We start from the raw sequence: 19,168 nt of genomic DNA on the forward strand, positions 1-19,168 counted from the left end.
TGTCTTTATTAAGGCCATTTGCAATTATAACAAGAACCAGTTTGGATTCGATCTCACTATTTGATCCGATTCATATTTGGGTGCAAGAGTAGACTTACTTTATCATCATTCTAGTCTATAACTAAATTGTAGTGAAACAAAACACTGCATTAGTTCTAAGTCGTAGAGAATAGATGTCGTAGATAGAACTACGTAAATAATCTTACCTACATCAGTATTATCAGTGTGCCTACCATGAGTTTACGTTAGGTGTGCTCGCTAACGACTGCGTAAAAAAATGACATTTAAATGTATGACATATTGTGCAGCGCCATTAGCGGCTACTTTCAAGAAATAAAATCTTCATAGAATTTTTTGACGTATTCGCTAGCGAGCTCACCTAACGTAAACTCATGGTAGGCACACAGTTAGTAAGCTTATGTAAGTATCGAATTGTAACATAAATGTTTAACCCAGGAGTCAAACGTACCTGCCTTTCGTAGCCGTTTCAATTATTCGTAAGCTCACATTTTGCGGTGTAGTAATTGTAGCGTAATTTCGGATTTTCCTGCTCATCGAAAATTTATAAATGAATTGACGTTCGTTTTAAAACGGCTGTGAGCGAAAATATTTTGGTGGAGCTCCTTCACGCTTGAGCGGGCGAAATAATAATATATTGGTCGGCGTTTATATCGATCGGCGGACTTACTGCCCTGCACATCCAACATATCGCCGGCTCACATATTTTGATGGCACAATAAACTTGTAGGGCGCGGGAGATCAACCGCGGCAAGAATGCCCATTGTGAGCGATTTAGACAAAGGTAGATGATAGGCGAATAACGCTGAATAATAGGATATTAGTGTCTCTGAATAGAGAATAATACTCTTATATGCTTGCTTTTATAGAGGAGCAAAAAGTCATAGCATTCTCTTCGCGTCAATATTCCTTTCATTGACTTGTAACCTAGTCATTTTTCCCTCAAATAAGATTTCCTTGATTTCTGTAAATGTAACGGTATTGGTGCAATTATGTATGTAATTAATTAATAATTTAAGTAATTGTATTTTTGACTACATTATTTTTTGTATCGATTATAGTTAGGACGTAATGTAAGTAAGTTAAAGGGTCAGAACACAGACGTCCAGTATCGCACTCCCTCCAGTGTTTACACACATCATTTTGTACAAAATTACGAGTATTATAACGTCTCCTATTCGGCTACTTAGTGCTAAGTAACTAGAAATCTTTTTAGCCTTTGCATACGTGTACTCTTGCGAGCCCAGTTTTAGAACTTTGATAATGCCTATTCATGAAATCATATGAACCCAGTAACCCACCCCATTCATCGCTCGTGTAATTTTCTTTGGGGCACTTGTACAATTTGCAAAGAAAAGTGTGAAATTGTTACAACGTGTTTTATTATATGACTCTCTTTGTACAGAAGAATCTTTCAGATCAATATGTACCTAATTCTAAACATTATCCCAAAAGTGCTTAAAGTTACGGAGTTATGTAATGCCATGCCGTATAACTTCATTCATACAATTTCTTCTTGGATGACAAACTACAATGAGTACATTTTTAAATTGAATACAATAAGGATAACTCTATAAGCCTGTATAATAGAGAACTTTCTTTTTATAATTCATACGGCACATTACGCCACTAAATTATTTAATATTCACAGTGCATTAGTGAATGGATAACGCTTGAATTAAATAAGTTTATATAAATGGTTGCATAAGAATAGATGGGTTATTTTTGTTTTTCCTGTATCTGGGACATATATTTAATATTTTATAAATCTTTTAAACAATAGTTTATAATATTTAGTAATATAATATTTCATGTAGACAATTTTCTTTCTCGGCTAACTGATCGTCTAGTTGTATCTATAAAATTTCGTGATACTTATTAGATGCAACAATAGGTTTTGCTTTTATTTTTCGTGTTTTTGTATAAACAACTTATTTGTGTAAAGAAAATAAAGTTTCCAGAAAAGCTCTAATATTTTTGGGTTTGTCTGTGTTAACATCATCTAGCTCTAAAAACTTATTTATTAAACATTAAAAGTACTTTCATCAAAGTATTATCGTAATGCAAGTGCCAAAGACAATTTAGGGAGCTTTTATTGTAAGTTTCAATTATGTTAAGTGTAAATAGAAAACGCTTCAATATTGATGTTGTCGTTCGTATATCGAGATAACTCAAATAAATTGTATAAAATATATCTTTGTTTCATTTTCCCATGATTTAAAATGATTTGAAAACGTGACATAAGGAATGGTATCAATAACGTTACTTACAAATAAAGTTTTTAATCGCAAGTAGTGGAGCTTACACTAAATTATTATTTAACAGAAAAGATTATTTTTAAAAAAGTATTTAAGAGAAAAGATTATTTTTTACATCAAAGAATCTATACCATTTCAAACTATAAACGAAAGTTTATAATATGTAGGTACTACACCATCATATCTTGTAGCTAGTAATTCCTGGCGAATTAAACATCATTGCAAAATTGAAAGCCACTGGATGACGAATAGCTTAAGAACCAATTGACATTCCCAATGGACTTATAATTGAACAAGACTGTTAAGTCCGTTACTGTATGGTCCTGTAGGGATCCGCAGGTTGAACTGATGAAAGTCTGAGATAATATACTGTTACATACTATCTTTTCTATAATTCTACCCAAAAGTAGCTAAATTACCTACAGAGGAAGTATCTACTCGTACATAATTTAGAATACATACCTACAATCACACATAGGTATTGGATATTGATATTACTTTAATAAGCAAGGTGGAAATCCTTCATCTATACTAGTCTTTACTTCTATACTAATATTATAAATGCGAAAGTAGGTAACTCTGTCTGTCTGTCTGTCTGTCTCTCTTTCACGCCTAAACCACTGAACCGATTTTGATGAAATTTGGCACAGAGATAGTTTGAGTCCCGGGAAAGGACATTAGATAGTTTTTATCCCGGTTTTTGAAACAGGGAAGCGCGCGATAAAGTTTTTCTGTGACAGACAAAATTCCTCGCGGGCGGAAAGCTAGTCTTTTCATAAATGGACAAAAGTAAAATAACCTGAAAATTAGAAATTCTTGGAAAATTTAATTACAGACCGCCACACTACTAATTACTAATTTAAACCCATATTTGGTACTTATTACAAAACCATATGCTGTGTCCCACACAGAATATTCCGAGCAGAACCCTAACAATGAAGAGTCCGCACCGCGCAGTCTATAAAGCGGCCGAGTGCGCTGAGTTCCTTATTGTGCGGCAGAAGCGGCTCACATTACCTGCCGCCACAAATTACACAACTATATTATTACAAGCATTATTCAGTACTAAGCTGACCGCCTCCCACAATGGTCTTCAAGAACAAAGTAGTAATTATAACCGGAGCCAGTTCAGGCATCGGCGCCGCGTGTGCTGTAGTTTTCGCGAAATCATCAGCGAAACTCGTCCTTGTTGGAAGAAATTTCGACAACCTCACGAAAACGGCAAACATGTGCAAAAAATTCGGACTCCACCCCTTTGTGCTCGTTGCTGACGTAAATATTGAAGATGATTTAAAGAAGATTGTTGATGAAACTGTGCAGCATTTTGGAAGAATTGATGTACTTGTGAACAATGCTGGGTTCACAATACTTAAAGAAATAAAAGACGGTGTAGACGCTTTCGACAGCGTTATGCGAACAAATCTCAGGGCTCCATACCTGCTGACGTCCCTAGCGTTGCCTTACTTGATCAAAACTAAAGGAAACGTGGTGAATATATCTAGCATCCTCGCATATAGACCATTAGCAACCATGACTGCTTACTGCATGTCGAAAGCTGCATTGGATATGTTCACGAAGTGTGCTGCAATAGAATTCGGACCACATGGTGTTCGAGTGAATTCTGTGAATCCAGGACCAGTGAAGACCCAGATATTCAAATCTGCTGGTCTCAACGAGGAAGCTGTTGAAATGTTTTTCTCGAATATGGAGCAGTCTGCCCCTTTACAAAAGGTTGCATACGGTGAAGATGTAGCGGAGGTCGTGCTGTTCCTAGCTAGTGATAAAGCGTCTTGTGTTACTGGAAGCTGTTATCAAATCGATTGTGGACTAAGCATCAAACAGACCTAATTATATGGTATAAGAATTCACAAGTATTTGGAGTACAATAGAAGGCATGGACCAATTAACACAACAACAAAAGCAAAGTGCCAGCAATTCTAAGAAATAAAAATAATTTTGGTGAATTTACTCGAGCACATCAAGAAATGTTCTGAGCACGAAATAAAATAAACCGTTCGTATCTAGCTTGTTTTTGTTTCCAAGTACCCAGGGGTGTGTATTTGTTACGGTGCACAGTGATATCTTTGTTGGACGCGATAATTATGTTTGTGACAAGGGCTGAACAAAAGCGGCGTGATATTAAAGTATGTTAAACCGCAGCCTCGGAGTGAGCGCCTCACGCAGACAAAGGGCGCGGATATTGCCAGATAAACGCAACTCCTTACAATTTCAACGGCGCTCGTTTAGATCTCCGACAAACTCCTTCTCCCCACTAAATTCCACTTCTTTTCAGGCCCTTAATTGTGGTAATATATTCAGTTATCTGGAGCTCCTAATCCTTCCCCAGGTGCGTCGCTAATTCCCTGTTATCTTGCGTTAATTTCCCTCGGATAATCTTGTAAATTGATTGTACTCCCCACCGAGTCGCGGCAGATTTCGTTTAAAATTCGGTTGTTTTGAATAAACACCTTTGCTTTTCTGTTTTATTTTTGAGTAGAATGGTGATTCATCTTTTGAATTGTAGAAGTTAAGTAGGTACGGTGTATTTTACTTATTAATCTTTGTACTTAATAAACTGAATGGAATGCTCGATAGAAGCACCCATTCGAGAGTGACTTACAATTAGTTGCATGTTACCTGTGATTAATACGATTCCTTAATTTATACAGGGTGTCGTACCCAGCTATCGGCTCTAACCACAGCTTTCAATTACACGACAGCACTCCCACGTTTATTGCTTTTTCTTCCCTAATTCTCTTTACTTAGCGAGATGTTCGTAATTATCGCTATATGAGCGCACTCGTTTATTTTCGTGAGAGCTGTAAGAGTTTATTTCTCGTACTTAATTTCGCCGCGTGTTCACTAGCTAATAATAATAAAATAATACGTGTAACGAGAGGATAATGTTTTCGGTAAAGTTTATTATGGATTATCTTGCATTAGGGTACTTAAGGACGTTATACCAGTCGCTGGGACATAAACGTTAGTGAAATAGAATAACATCCTTATGACATACACACATAGGTACATAGGTAGGTACGCCACACAGAAATAAATTAGTAGCTGAACTTCTATTGTCCTAAAATAACTTTGTTTATCTATATCTTCTATCTTCTATATATAAATAAAAATGAATTGTTGTTCGTTAGTCTGATTAAAACTCGCGAACGGCTGGGCCGATTGAGCTGATTTTGGTTTTAAAATGTTTGTCGTAGTCCAGGGTGGGTCTAAACGGTGAGCAAATAAGGAAAAATTGCGATGCCCTATTTATTGCCTTTAAGGCGGAACAGAGTTCGCGGGGTCAGCTAGTGAGGAATATAATTCTAGGCGTATTTGTAGTGTACTCAATACTTTTTTTTTATAGAATTCCAAGATCTATTTTCAAGCACTTAAATTATTTACAGTCCTTGGCTATACATAAATTTGTAATCACTGAGTAGTAGTAGAAAATGGGTTTTCCATACATTTATTTAAGTTATTCACGTCACTAAGTATTAGAGATCGGCGATAGGGTGCAATGCTTAAAACTAGAAAACTACTTTTGAGTCTCTCAAACAGGCGGATTTTACTATTTATTTTTTCTCATAAATGTAACTGTTTTCCTGTAAATTTCCTACACGTACTAAATTCATAGCAATTAACGAAACGCATCCGCATTAGTATGAAGGCAGGACGTACTAAGTCTTGCGATAATTGAGACAATTCCGTTGTCTTTGCGCGATCGTGCGCGGCGCTCGTATAAAGTAGAACTAATAGCCTAAGTTAGGCAGACGCGCTCGCATGCACTAGCACGTGCAGGTATCGTAGTATTTCTGCCATTGCCTATGCCGTTCAGGCTAGATGAAGAGTAGGCGGAAGCGGGGCGGAAAATCGCCTAAAAAGATAATGAAAATAAACATAATCCTCCTTCTGGCACAGCCGGGTAACAAACGAAACAGATATTATTAGAATTATTATAATATCAATTTTATTATGAAAGTTCTATGGCTAAACGAGATCCAAATCTCCATTTGCTTCTTGTAAATAAGAGAGCATCGTGCTTCTCCAGCTAATACGAGTACATAGATATTCTCAAAAATTTAATGAATGCCTAAACAAAACCATGACCAATCATTTTGACATTCGCATTTTTAATGGTGAGTAATATGCCATAGAGACGGAACTTAACTTAAACATGAGATGTTTTAGTTAATTAGTTAAATATCAAAATTGCCTACAGGCATTAATTTTATTAGTTGGTGTCGTCTGACTCTAAGCACAGCTCTACAAGTGTGCTTTATAGTGTTCATCACATGACTTCCGCTCGCTCTTCCACTGTAACCGAGGCCTTAAGTTTACGATGTTATTAAACTCCATTAAACCGCTCAGAGTTCTCCCTCTCAATTCGCTAACGTGCTCTATTAATGTACGAATTGGACAATGTTTATGTACCAATAACAGTAAACCAAGAAAACGATTATTTATCGGTACTTATTCGACCATGTGTTTTATTGGCACAAACTCGCCTACAAAACTGGATAAGGCATGACAAAATATAATTATATTGCTTTTTCATATGAAGCTAAGATACACAATACTGCTCTATTATTACTTATTTATGTTATCTGTATATTATATAAATTAATAGCATAATATGTTGCTGACGTCAAAATCCGAGAACCACAGCAGGCCTACGTTTTTCAAATATTTGTTGAAGCGTCAGCGTCGTCAGAAACTTAACAGGTTTTAGTGAAAAATGATTGGAAATATTTCCCGGAAAAACGTAATTCGCAAAATATACACGGGGCATTGCTTCAGGCAATATCTAAATTTATGTCAACGATACAGTAACAGTAAACATGAAAGTGTGACATCTTCTGAAACAAGGAACTTCTCACATATTTTCACTGCTGAAGTCTTGAAATTAAATATCCGTCCCTACTCGGCAGCCTCCGGGACAGCAACAATAAACTGCAGCGGGACGCGTTATTGGACATCTCTCTTGCAGGACACGTCCCTCGCCTTACTCGTGGTAATCTCGAAGACTTGCCAGCTAAACACATTTGACCTTAAGGTTGGTGCAGACCACACACTATATTCAATAACGTAACTTATCGCAGACTAGTACCTATATTATACAAGGTGTAAGTAGTACAAACCAATTCATTAGATGGTTGGACATTTTCACTGCTCAATTTTTATAGTCACTAACGTCTCTACCAAAAAAACATTACACAAAACATAGGTTAGACAATGGAATGTAGTTGTAGAGATGTAAAAAACATCATAACTCGAACACCCTGTATTGTAAAAAGAAGGTTAGCAATGAATAAAAAAGTACTCGTATTACTTAAAAAATTACTTCATCACAGACAAACTTATGTTAAAATTACACGGTCATTACGTAAATTATCATTACCTAAGTACGTAATTAATAAATGTCTCTTTCTTTCTAAATTATTGACTATTAAGTTTGGATACAAAGGCTACCCAGCTTTATATTTCACACATGAAAAATAAAATATAATAACAACAACCGGGTAAACTTTCTGTTTTAGAAAACCCGGAAAATGGCACAAAAAATAACAGCTAATACTAAAATGTTACCTTTCTAAAAGGGGAAAGGGCGTGCCATGTTCACCGTTGTAAAAGTATTTACCAAAAAATGTTTACTTACAAAAATACCGGTATTTTTACTAGTGTTTTCCTACATTCGTCGGCCACCGCGTGCATCCAATATATTGCGCCTCTTAGGCCCGGGCGAACACTTCGTGGCTCTTGATCATTTCTCAAATTACAAATCCCACGTGCCATTTTGCACCCAATAACAAATGTTAATAAGGTAGACATTCGTAGAGCTAGCTCGTATTATTTATTTTGATAGAAAAGGACTGGGACAATCGAAGGCGGCTATTTAAGGGTCCTACCGATCACTTTATTTGTAATTTGTGCCGCACGTGTTTGGAATAAATATTTATAAAGGACGCTCTTCGGAGGAATTATTAGATATTAATTCACTATTTGGTAACCGCCCAGGCCACAAAAATTGCTCGTGTACGATCTAGGCTACTTATAATTAATTAAATAATGATTTAACGGAAAATAAGTACGTAAATCCTCTTTGACGTAGAGGATAATAATTGAAATTTTTGGATATATTGTTGAATTTTCTTTTCTCTGGATTCAATTCTCAAATAACACAACACCTAATAAATCTGTGTAATTGATTTAAATTTAAACATACGAGTCTACCATCTGGTATCTTCGATAATTGATAGAAACGAAACGTTCTTAACTGGAAAGACCTGGAAAGGAGAAATTAAGATTACCATCAATTACAACTAGCCATCACCGATGCCAATTGCCAATCCATAGTCCGAGTACTGGTAAAATTATCTTCCAAAATCCCGAAAACAATTCCGAAACAAGCGATTGAATCTTCAGTAACAGTTTGTTGTTCATCTTATTTACAAATCCAGACGCCTAGCCGGGCTTGGGGCGGGTAATAAAAAAGATCGCTGCAATCATATTTTATCGGAAAAGCCATTTTTCGCCGGATCCGGCATTTATGTGAAATGCCTCAATTTCCCTCCAGCTACATAAAATTGCTTGTTAACAATAACAGCACTACCTTCCCTATAAGGGATACGCCTACTGCCATACGTGAAATATGGTTTGGTATTCGATCGCATCATTTACAATTTTACTATAAATGCCCTCTACACTATTATGATTTGATTGTGATAATCCCAATTCCCATCCCATCACTCATTCGTCATAGTGAGTTTTTTAGAATCCATAAGCTAGAGCCACATAATCCTTCTCTTTAAAAAAAAATCAGTAGGAGCACAGGACACGAAGAGATATTTTTACTGGTGTGCTGTTTGATCTTATTTCTGTTTCCTACTAATATTATAAATGCGAAAGTTTGGATGTCTGGATATCTGGCTGTCTGGATGTTTGTTACTCTTTCACGCATAAACTACTGAACGGATTTTGTAGAAACTTTACAGTATTATTGTTTATAACCTAGAATAACATATAGGCTATAATTTATGACGATCTGTAACAAACGAAATTTCACGCGGGTGAAGCCGCGGGCAAAAGCTAGTAAACCATAATATTGGATACCCAGAATTCTGGTCATAGTTTATTCAGAACATGACATACTAAAAACTATAATACTAACGGATCGATGGACAGCACCGTATCGTCCTTGTAGAGGCAAGGTATAGTCCGCACTAATAGACTTCGGCAATTTTGCAATCAAGGCTAAATAACATTGATACGGAAATTTTTAAGACATTTGAAATAAAATGAAAATGTGTTGTGATCATTGAGACAGGTTCGATATCATTAACCTACATAGGTAGTAGTAGTCCTATAAAATCAATGTCAGCTATTACAACAAAGTCTAGAATGATGAAAGGAATATTTTTTTATTTTATAATGTAAGCTACAACTAAGAAAATAGTTTTGGGACACATTAAGAGCGGGGAAGGAATGGGAAGTTGAACTTTGTTTTAATCTGTATTGTGTAGTGTTTTGAAGATAGACACGAACATTTCAACGACAAATACTAAGCATACATTAAAAATGTCGCGCTTCGGTTTATTCCTCCAATATCCTCCAACAGGTAATCTACTACAACTTCTATGAGAATCGTTTTTTGTTTAAGTCAGAAATATATAGCCGAAAGTGGTTACTAAATGTACTTTATACGAAATTGCCGAAGTATATTTGGCGCAAACTACGTTCAGGTGTCCGTCTGTTTGCGATGTGACCCTACGGCCGCTCTCTGGGCAGCAGGGGACACCTACACCCTCGTAGGGGGAATTAAACGGCACTCGCCACGTACCTATACTATGATACTCTAATGATTTACCTAACATATTATCGGATGAGATGAGGGAATACTATTTGTTTGTTTACTGAAGTTCGAAGAAGAAGAATTTTAGAATAAGCTAGAATTGGCAATTAAAGATAAACATATCTAATAGCACAAAAGAATATTCAACATTGTGGAAAGCACAAATACAAAATACTTACTCTTAGTAGGTAGGTACGAAATAGAAATACCAAATTTTCTTGTTCAGTCGAACTCTATAAAATGTTCCTTTAATTAAATTTAAGCAAACCACAACACGGTTGTAAATTACGCAAAGGACTCTCCGTTGTCGCGCTCCACCGTAAAATTATCTCAAAAGGATTTGTCTGGCGAAATGTATCATAATATTCATAATATCATGGAAACGTGACCTCGAGCACCTACGAAATTACAACGCAAGCAATAATTCAATCAAACGCGGCTTAACTAGGCTCTCTCCGTGTTTACTAAACACGTACCCTTATCACGTGCCTGACGACCTTATCCTGCCCATACTAACGATATATTAATTGTGATGAACTCAACAAATCGAGAAATAACCTCAAACTGCCGCAAAACAAAGCGCAAAATTGAACGGTCACTGCCATTTCAGTGCAAGTAATGGTGAGATTTGGTTGTGCAGTCATGAAATCTTCGTTAGTTTTGCTCACAATGTGTTGTATCGCTCTCTGCAGGGACGAGGATAAAATAATGAAGTGTAAGTAGTGGAAAACAACACTTTTAAAGAGTGCTAACACAAGTTTCTCCGGGGGATCCTATCAGTGTAAGCTTAGCACCGAGTATAAGTTTCGTGATAGTATTGTGAGCTAGCTACCGCTCCCCTGGGAGCTATAATGGACCTGTGGACGTCTAGAAAAGAACTATGGAATAGTAGTGTCCGCAACTAGATTTAGAGCCCATTCGCCACTTAACGTCCATAAAAGAAAGATTCGAAAACGTTCAAGAAGCGTTATCGATGTGAGGGTTTTGTGAAATATTGTTACATCTTTAGAGGATTTCTTCGTACTTTTAGTTTGATAACAGCAAACTTGAGAAGCAGAATGATTTGTACCTACCTGTTATTGAAATAAAGAACCATGCCAAGCTATGGACCAAGTGCTGCACAGAATGAACCCATAGTGCAAAATAATCTGTAAACCGAAAATGTACAAAATATGTGGCAATATATTTAATAAATAGATGATATTTGTCTCTTTATTAGCTTCAATTGTTTTTCAGGCATCAAAGACTTCTTTGATAAATAAATAGATGGTCAAAATAAGTGACGCTATTTTGTTTCGACTTGCAACAAACTGCAAGCACATATTCTGGAATCGCACGACATTCATGTCCTTAACTTTCTACCCCTAACTTTTCAGCGTGCTACTGGCCCAACGAAGTATTCGAGCCGTGCTTCGGGGGGTGTGCTGAGGTGTCGTGCGACAATCCCCGCAACCACCTGCGGCCCTGCTACCCGTACTGCGAGGCGGGCTGCGTGTGCGAGGAGCCCTACGTGCGAGATGACCGCACGCACCAATGCGTGCTGCCTCAGGATTGCTCCCCGTTAGTATTTGCTGGATTCCAAAATACGATAGCATTGTAAATTAACATTTAGATGAGTTGGCGGACTCAAATATGTATTAAGACACTCGGGTGTCTTCTTTTTGGTGGATATCATAAGTATAGTTACAACAATGTAGAGTCGGATCAACTGTCCCAAGTTTCGACCGCACCAAAACTAAGGCTGAGTTGCACCACCTAACTTTAACTATGACGATAACCGGTGCTTTTTGTATGGAGTTCGACAGATTTTTGACGTTTGTCAAAGTTAAAGTAAGATGGTACAACCCAGCCTAACATTCTACCGTAGTACCGTACATAATGTAAACATACAAATTAAGTTTACACATAAAAGAGTTTTATAAGAAGTTGTGGCTGCCTACATGTCCAGTAGGTACACCTACATTATTTGACTCCAAACCACTTTTATTCCAGAACACAAATGGGCATACCAGTTCCAAGTAAACGATCAGACAAGTCTCTTCCAAAATACGGTTCCCGTATCCAGAGGCCCCATTTGAAGCGTGATGACTTGCCAGCTGAGTTCGAGAAGGAGGATCTGCCTACCAACCACATGGATGACATGAAGAGACCTTCAGAAGTGTCAAGGATGGGGAACTACTTCAACATCGTGATCGCACCGCCCCCTATTAAAGCGCTGCAGCCAAGAAAGCTGCTTCAGAGCGACTCGTTCCGACCAGCCGCGAAAAGAATTTGAATTGTAATCCTGTATTTAAGTTTTATTTTTGATATTATGAATAAAGTTTTATAAAAAAAAAAGGACGATACTGCATTCTTTACTATACTTTATTAAAAATAATTACTAAAATACCTTTTTTTCGCCCTGATTTATTTAAATTGAAAATAAGAGTTAGTTCCTACAAGTACGTGGCTTACAATACAAAGATGTCAGGGTAAAATCAACCTAGGTACTCAAATGATAGAAGCTTAGCCAAAATGTGGTTTAAGTACCCTAAATAAGGTATCAAAGTGTCTTCAGTACAGAATGTCGAATTACTGATTCTAATTTTTTTTAATTACCAGTTTCAAATTAACAAAGCTGTTGTATATTCAAATCCGAGGCTAATTGCAGTTTAATTAAATTGTTTTATGTTATTGTTTCATTACAGAAACTAGTGTATGGTACACTAAACTTATACGGATAAGTAGGTCATGGTAATTGTTTGGTTATAATTACGTTTGCAAGTCCACGTTATTCTAAATCTTGATAGTCATGTTTGCTTACACTAGTCTAACTATATTTTGTGAAAGAAATAATAAAGTAAAGGTTGAATGCATTACTCTATTTGGAAGCAAGCATCAAACATCCTAGCGGTCGTGTTTTTTTTCCCAAACAACGCCGACTCTCTGATTAGAAGGCACTGATAGCTGACGTGAAACGGAATGGGAAAATCGGCCATTTTGAGATCACAAGGATAACAATGCGTAAATTGCTGTTACTCGCTCTTTTACTTTGTAAGTATTTCCATTTGAATGCTACTATTATTAAAATAGATCGATACTATTATTATTTGGATTCAGGCTCTGTATTCTGGTGTCCCATTATGGCCATCTTACCCCTTTTCCACTCTCCGTATTTGCAGCGTTTCTTAACGCGTTCATTGCCACTACGATTTTCATTATGTTTCTCTGGCCGCCTACATTTTATAAGGAACTCGCCAGGCGAGTAACCGGCACTGAACATGTGTTAAACTAATAATAAATTATTATATTGCAGATAACATCGTAGCTTTCGCAACGAGGTCCGGCAATTACGATTACGACGATCGCGATGTTGACAGCAACAAGAGACACTCTCTTATAGACGACAGGAGAAACTGGAGAAAAAAGATGCTCATTGGCCCAGGGGACATGGATCACAAGGACTATGATACAAGAAAGAGACACGACTACGATAACCCCAGATATTTCGATGAGCCAGAAACAAAGCTGTTCGGTGGAATCGAAAGACAGAGGGAGACAGACTTAGCAGGGTACAGAAAGCGCTTCGACGATATTGATAAAATGGGTGCCATGAAGAGTGGAGAACACGCATCGCCATATAATATGTAAAATGTTCTTCTTATTTTCAAGATAATCATAAAAGTACTGTTAATCATGTAAAAAACTGTTACTTTTTGTTTTTAGTGATGAAAAGAAAACGCCCATAACAATGAATTGCGACAGACAGCACGAACGGTAAATGTTTTAATAATTATATTCTAAATAAATTAAGTTTCTTAAAAATTTCAAGCATCATACTATGGCTGCTAAGACGTATGATGTTTGAAATTTTACTGTATGTAACATTCAATAAAAACAATATTGGGACTTGGGAGACAATAATTTTGCTATCGTTGACCACTTTACACACACACACACACCATTAAGAAGAACCATTCAGAGTTTGTGTTGTGAGTGCACTCCAGCGCTAGATGTGTGTCAAAGTCCCTCATGACGAAAGCGCCAGTTAGCCTGCTCTATGACAGTTATGATAAAAATTAAATTCTTTATTGGAATGTTCCAGATACGAATCGTGCTTCGCCGGCTGCGCGGCCATTAGCTGCGACAACCCGCGGGACCGGCTGCGGCCGTGCTACCCCTTCTGCGAGCCAGGATGCGTGTGCGTCCCACCCTATGTCCGGGATGACCGTACGCATAAGTGCGTCCTAGCTGACGAGTGCACGAAGTTAGTAGATTGGTAACACCAAGTATCGAAAAAACACTATCTCGTACTTACATATTGTACAGCTCATGACCCTATTTCGGATCAGACAGGGTTTATACAAGGTTTATACATAGTCTCCTACTATTTATTCAAAGCGTTACTGGCTACAGCCATACAGCCGTATATATTTCTGTGATTCCACATAAAATAAATACACATACGAGTAGGTTACTGAATACACAGTGGCTGTGTAACTTATGGGAATTCCAGCACCACTACTAATGTTTCTATTCCTATTTTCAAGCTTTGTCAGTTTTTGTTGTGCGAATTATTTTGCTTCTGCAAACGCATACATGCCAGCACTAAAATATTGTGTGAATACAATTTCATGCAATGTTAGAGCCAGCAGGAAAATTCCTGTTCACTTTATTATCACCATAAACGTTATTACTTTTTGCATACTCAAGCACATTATGAAATATTTGTTTACAGAGGCCTCAAAGGAATTCCGGACTTGGGCGATGATATGATATAGTCTGACGAAATAGTAAGCTTATTTTATTTATATCTGTAAGAAGAATGTTGTTGAATAAATATTATAGATGTATGTTTCATAAGACGTGTTTTAATCTTTCTCCATAAGTTACCTTTTTGTAAATCACCGACAACTCTTATGAAGTAAACAGACCAGGAAATACATAAACTATTACAAAGTTAGATTACAAACTAAAATGAAAATTAGACAGGGAGCGTCTTGACAAGACAAGATTTCACGTCCCCAAGGACTCTTCCTTCTTCCGGGCCAGACTTGGTGTCAACTCCGGTTACTAGATAGCAATTAAACGGTGTCAAATGGACGACAAGACTAAGTTATTGTAGTACTGTACTTGAAATGGAATGTAAATAGTAAAGTTAACATAGATTAATACAGTTAACTAAGTTATTTAAGAATAACACAAAGATAATTTCCCAGTGGCGCTATAAATCATTTTGAACACAAAGGCTCAATTTCCGGTTGAGTTTAATAAAACAATATTTTTAAGATTTCGGGCCAAAGTTTGATTTGCTTGCAAAATTGGCGATACAATATTAACAATGATTCGTAAATCGATATTTTCATCTATGACTAATCTAAAACTAATCAATTGGAAAACTAGCAGATGGCAAACGGAATGTACACAAAGTTAAAGCTGACTAGAATTTCAATGCATCCATTGTGCGATTGTGTTGCATATGGCAACAAAAAAATGAACAAAACCATTGTTCGCTCATTCCCTTTCTAAGTCGCACCATTACATTTTCAAAATACCTAGTCAGTGTTTTGTAAAATGTTCATATGATTACTGGTAAAATATAGTTTCTGAAAGTGCAGATTACTATGACGCGAACTCAACACGTCATCTCATTTGAGTTTGTTGATTGTGATATGTGATATTATGTGCTGCCTTATTTTCTTTGGTGTTTTTCTAGTTCCAATGTACCGGAGGGCTTTCTTTTTACTATTTCTATTGAGGGCAAAATGTAAAGCATCTGATGAAGCCGAACCATCTTACGGTAAGTTTAAAAGAAAATACCTACTGCACATTGAACTGAACCTTTAACTTTACAAGAAATTGTTTACAGAATGTGGCCGGCATGGCAGATTCGAATACTGTATCGATGGAATTCCTGGCTGCGTAGTTGGGTGTCATTGTCATCCAGGATATTACTTTGATACTGATTCCAAAATATGTGAACCAAAGTAAGTTTATTGAAGATATTATTTTATTAAGAATACTAAACTTGTGATTGATATGATCCTAATTTATCTGTTTGCAGCACAAAGCTAACCAATGATTACAGACGACACTATAGGTTAGAACCAACCCGGGCGCCAATGGTAACTTTCGGTCAATTAACTATCCCAACTCTTACGACAACCAACCCCATTGATGAAAAAGTTGACACTATAACTAAAGATACCGACGACCTTGGTGACTGGCTTTACAACCAGTTCTTTAAAACTATAGAAAATCAAGTCATTAACAGCACCGATGACGAAAAAATGACGAGAAGAAGTGGTAGTCAATTTCCTAAACCTAAAAGCTTGAGGCGTTCACGCAAAAGAAGCAGAAAGACGTCAAAGAGAAAAAAATCTAAGAAAAAAGGCCTAAAAAAGAAAATAATGAGGATTACTGAAGACGACAGTCTATTTGATTCAAGCTCTGACTCGAGTTCGGATGAAAGCAGTAGTTCTACAGAAAGTGAGAGTGATAGTTCAGATGACGAACATGGGCACAGGAAAATTCTACTTCTCAACAAAAAGCCAAAGCCTCCATTGCCTTCGTTTATTTTTTTGCCAAACACCGCCGTCAACACTCCATTTTATCCTCCTATAGGGTTACCCCCACCACCAGCTATCGTTCCTATGTATCCAATGGTACCGGTACCACCTGTTGACTATCAAGGTATAAACGAACATTTCTTAAAGTTATAATTTTCTATTCGAAATGCATAGACCACTTTATGATACTGTCAACTGATGTCACAGGACATGCAGACTGCAATGATGATAGCAAGACCACCACAACGACAACGACAACGACAACGACCACGGCAAGTAGTTCAGCAGACACCACGACAGACACAACCACTGCCGCCGCCACTCAAGACACTACAACTGATACAGTCCTGAGAGCCAGAGAATCGCCAGCGTAAGTTTTTTACTCTCGATCACTACAAAAATCGATAGTTCGGCTGCAAAAGATCTTAAAATATTTTATGCCTCATGTATGTTGGCACGAATAAAAAGAATCTTGAAGCCAACTTTGGCAACTTTAGCTCTACCCAAAACTGAAAATATTTCAAATAGTTTAGAACGAATTAATAAAGGACTTTTCCTTTTACAGACTGAGGAGCAGTAAACATGGGCATCGAAATAAAGTAAGTCATGAAATAAATATTCTTGGATATTATAGCCATAGGTAAACACAAAAAAAAGTAAAAACATGCATGTTTTAATAATAACTTAACATAATAATAATAACTTAATTTTTACAGCCATTGTACTATATTTTTTTCAGTTGCAACAATTCCGTGAAAAAATGAAAAGGCGAAATAAACCACCTTCCATGAATTTTCTTGATAACTATCCAGATCCAGAAACACCTTACGCTAATGATCCCGAAGCACCTCCAATACCGTTTGATTTTAGGTCTAAAGATATGTACGACCAAATACCTCCAATCGAAGATGTTGATTTTAAATACCTTTCTCAGCTTATACATAAAATTGACCTTAACAAAACCAAACCAGATTTACCATTACAACTCAGGCAACGAATGATGGATGCACCAAATCGTCCTTTCCGAAGAACTTATTCAGTGAATCCTCCAGCACATTACGATTTGACACAGAAATTGAGACCGGCATCAAAGGCCGACGAAGTCAATGATTCTTATTATAGTAATTTGGGCAAACAAATAGCTTCATTGATTAGAAAAGTGGACACAGATGGCGAACGCCGTATAAATATAGAAATAGAACAACAAAACCAAGATCCAATGCAAACAATTCTCAATGAAAATAGATATTCGCCGCGGTCTTATTGGGAAAGGTTTATACGCTCGCCTTTAAAACAGAGCTTTATGGATCGAAAAGAAATCAATAGGCACAGTAGTGAGAGTTTGTTTGATCTGGAAGATCAGGTGCGTATAGCAGCTGAAATCGAAAGAACTTTAAGTTTACAAGAGCTTGAAAATATAGCCAATATAATGCAAACAACTCAATCGAAAATCTCACAGAAATGTTCAAAGAATGTAACTCCAGTGTCAAGTAGTCGTGGTTATAATATCAATTTACTGCCTCGATTCAATAGAAGAGCTAATGCTGTCAAAGATGTGGAAAGTAAGAAGACGATTGCCGAGGAAAAAACGAGCAGTAATATGGTTACGACCCTTCATCGCAACATTTATCCGACACATATTTCACAAAACGCGATAATGTACAATAACAAAAATGAAACACAGCAGAATCTCACCATTCTTGCCGAGAGCAAAAACAAACTAAATTTTCTTAGCAATATATTAAAATTGAAAGCTCCTCATAAGACGCCTCTTCATCACCAAGTCTCAAGGATCGTGCATAAGAACATTACGAACCCTAAAATGATACCAGCACAACAAATTGTGAAATACCAATTAAACCCAATGATGATAAACTACAAAAGCTTGAAATACATTGGCAATAATCATAATAAACAATATCAGGTGCAACAATCATTCATGCCGTTTTTCTCTAAGCCAACTGCGAAGTATATTGGCAGAAACAGCAAACCTTCGTATTTCCACCATGAATTACATCATTTTGACTATTTCGAATAACGTGGTCTAGTTATAGGTATTTATGTAGTGTACAAAGTATGTATTAAATATTATGATCGAAAAGTTACGATGTTATTATTAAAATATTTTAAACGATTTTGCATAATCCTCCGTATGTTTACGACACACAAACTGGCTTCATACGACGAGCTGCAGTGCACCGAGCACCATAGGATTACGAGATAGTGGATGTCTGCCACAAAGGCGAACATTTTAAAGCGGATTGGTATACATTGCGGTTCAAACGTAGAGTCTGCGAATTCGGGTCTGTTTTAGCGAGTAATGTAATCGTGGTAGGTCAATATTGACTCGCATTTGATGGATTGGGATAAGCGGTAATCCTGTTGAGTTCTTCACAGACAATTTAATTCCCATTTCATAACGTACGTGGGAAGTTCCCGTGCGCTTTGTGGCGGGCGCGGGCGGCGCAGTGCGGCGGGCTGCGGCGCGTGCATCA

At 37.0% G+C, this 19,168-nt stretch overlaps 4 protein-coding genes across 4 annotated transcripts; all 4 read left to right on the top strand.

The window, feature by feature from the left end:
• The first annotated feature begins 3,282 nt into the window (after positions 1–3,282).
• On the top strand, positions 3,283–4,296 carry LOC114358863 (3-oxoacyl-[acyl-carrier-protein] reductase FabG). The gene has a single exon (XM_028312962.1). It carries the CDS (start codon positions 3,363–3,365, stop codon positions 4,122–4,124), a length of 762 nt encoding a protein of 253 aa, XP_028168763.1. The 5' UTR covers positions 3,283–3,362; the 3' UTR covers positions 4,125–4,296.
• Positions 4,297–10,752: 6,456 nt separating this feature from the next.
• Positions 10,753–12,400, top strand: LOC114358862 (uncharacterized). Its single transcript, XM_028312961.1, has 3 exons — positions 10,753–10,840; positions 11,502–11,685; positions 12,118–12,400. The coding sequence occupies exons 1-3, from the start codon at positions 10,768–10,770 to the stop codon at positions 12,398–12,400; spliced, it is 540 nt and encodes a 179-aa protein (XP_028168762.1). The 5' UTR covers positions 10,753–10,767.
• A 724-nt stretch (positions 12,401–13,124) lies between these two features.
• Positions 13,125–14,895, top strand: LOC114358816 (uncharacterized). The gene is made up of 5 exons (XM_028312873.1): positions 13,125–13,158; positions 13,421–13,751; positions 13,831–13,881; positions 14,210–14,371; positions 14,843–14,895. The coding sequence occupies exons 1-5, from the start codon at positions 13,125–13,127 to the stop codon at positions 14,883–14,885; spliced, it is 621 nt and encodes a 206-aa protein (XP_028168674.1). The 3' UTR covers positions 14,886–14,895.
• A 930-nt stretch (positions 14,896–15,825) lies between these two features.
• On the top strand, positions 15,826–17,783 carry LOC114358826 (uncharacterized). Its single transcript, XM_028312887.1, has 7 exons — positions 15,826–15,904; positions 15,974–16,091; positions 16,169–16,797; positions 16,881–17,043; positions 17,239–17,272; positions 17,413–17,555; positions 17,645–17,783. Exons 1-7 carry the CDS (start codon positions 15,826–15,828, stop codon positions 17,781–17,783), a joined length of 1,305 nt encoding a protein of 434 aa, XP_028168688.1.
• Positions 17,784–19,168: the final 1,385 nt, after the last annotated feature.

Source organism: Ostrinia furnacalis, unplaced genomic scaffold (assembly GCF_004193835.3).
Source record: "Ostrinia furnacalis isolate ACB-3 unplaced genomic scaffold, ASM419383v2 OfSCF4122, whole genome shotgun sequence".
NCBI lineage: Eukaryota > Metazoa > Arthropoda > Insecta > Lepidoptera > Crambidae > Ostrinia > Ostrinia furnacalis.

What these genes read in the sequence shown, in the direction of transcription:
- LOC114358863 (XM_028312962.1), top strand. Translation starts at nt 3,363, where the DNA reads ATGGTCTTCAAGAACAAAGTAGTAATTATAACCGGAGCCAGTTCAGGC.
- LOC114358862 (XM_028312961.1), top strand. Translation starts at nt 10,768, where the DNA reads ATGAAATCTTCGTTAGTTTTGCTCACAATGTGTTGTATCGCTCTCTGC. An exon ending in CGAGGATAAAATAATGAAGT is followed by an intron (nt 10,841 to 11,501) that starts GTAAGTAGTGGA and finishes CTAACTTTTCAG; the next exon opens with CGTGCTACTGGCCCAACGAA. An exon ending in CTGCCTCAGGATTGCTCCCC is followed by an intron (nt 11,686 to 12,117) that starts GTTAGTATTTGC and finishes CTTTTATTCCAG; the next exon opens with AACACAAATGGGCATACCAG.
- LOC114358816 (XM_028312873.1), top strand. Translation starts at nt 13,125, where the DNA reads ATGCGTAAATTGCTGTTACTCGCTCTTTTACTTT. An exon ending in CACGCATCGCCATATAATAT is followed by an intron (nt 13,752 to 13,830) that starts GTAAAATGTTCT and finishes TTTTGTTTTTAG; the next exon opens with TGATGAAAAGAAAACGCCCA. An exon ending in TGCGACAGACAGCACGAACG is followed by an intron (nt 13,882 to 14,209) that starts GTAAATGTTTTA and finishes GGAATGTTCCAG; the next exon opens with ATACGAATCGTGCTTCGCCG.
- LOC114358826 (XM_028312887.1), top strand. Translation starts at nt 15,826, where the DNA reads ATGTACCGGAGGGCTTTCTTTTTACTATTTCTATTGAGGGCAAAATGT. An exon ending in AACATGGGCATCGAAATAAA is followed by an intron (nt 17,273 to 17,412) that starts GTAAGTCATGAA and finishes TATTTTTTTCAG; the next exon opens with TTGCAACAATTCCGTGAAAA. An exon ending in GATTTTAGGTCTAAAGATAT is followed by an intron (nt 17,556 to 17,644) that starts GTACGACCAAAT and finishes AAACCAAACCAG; the next exon opens with ATTTACCATTACAACTCAGG.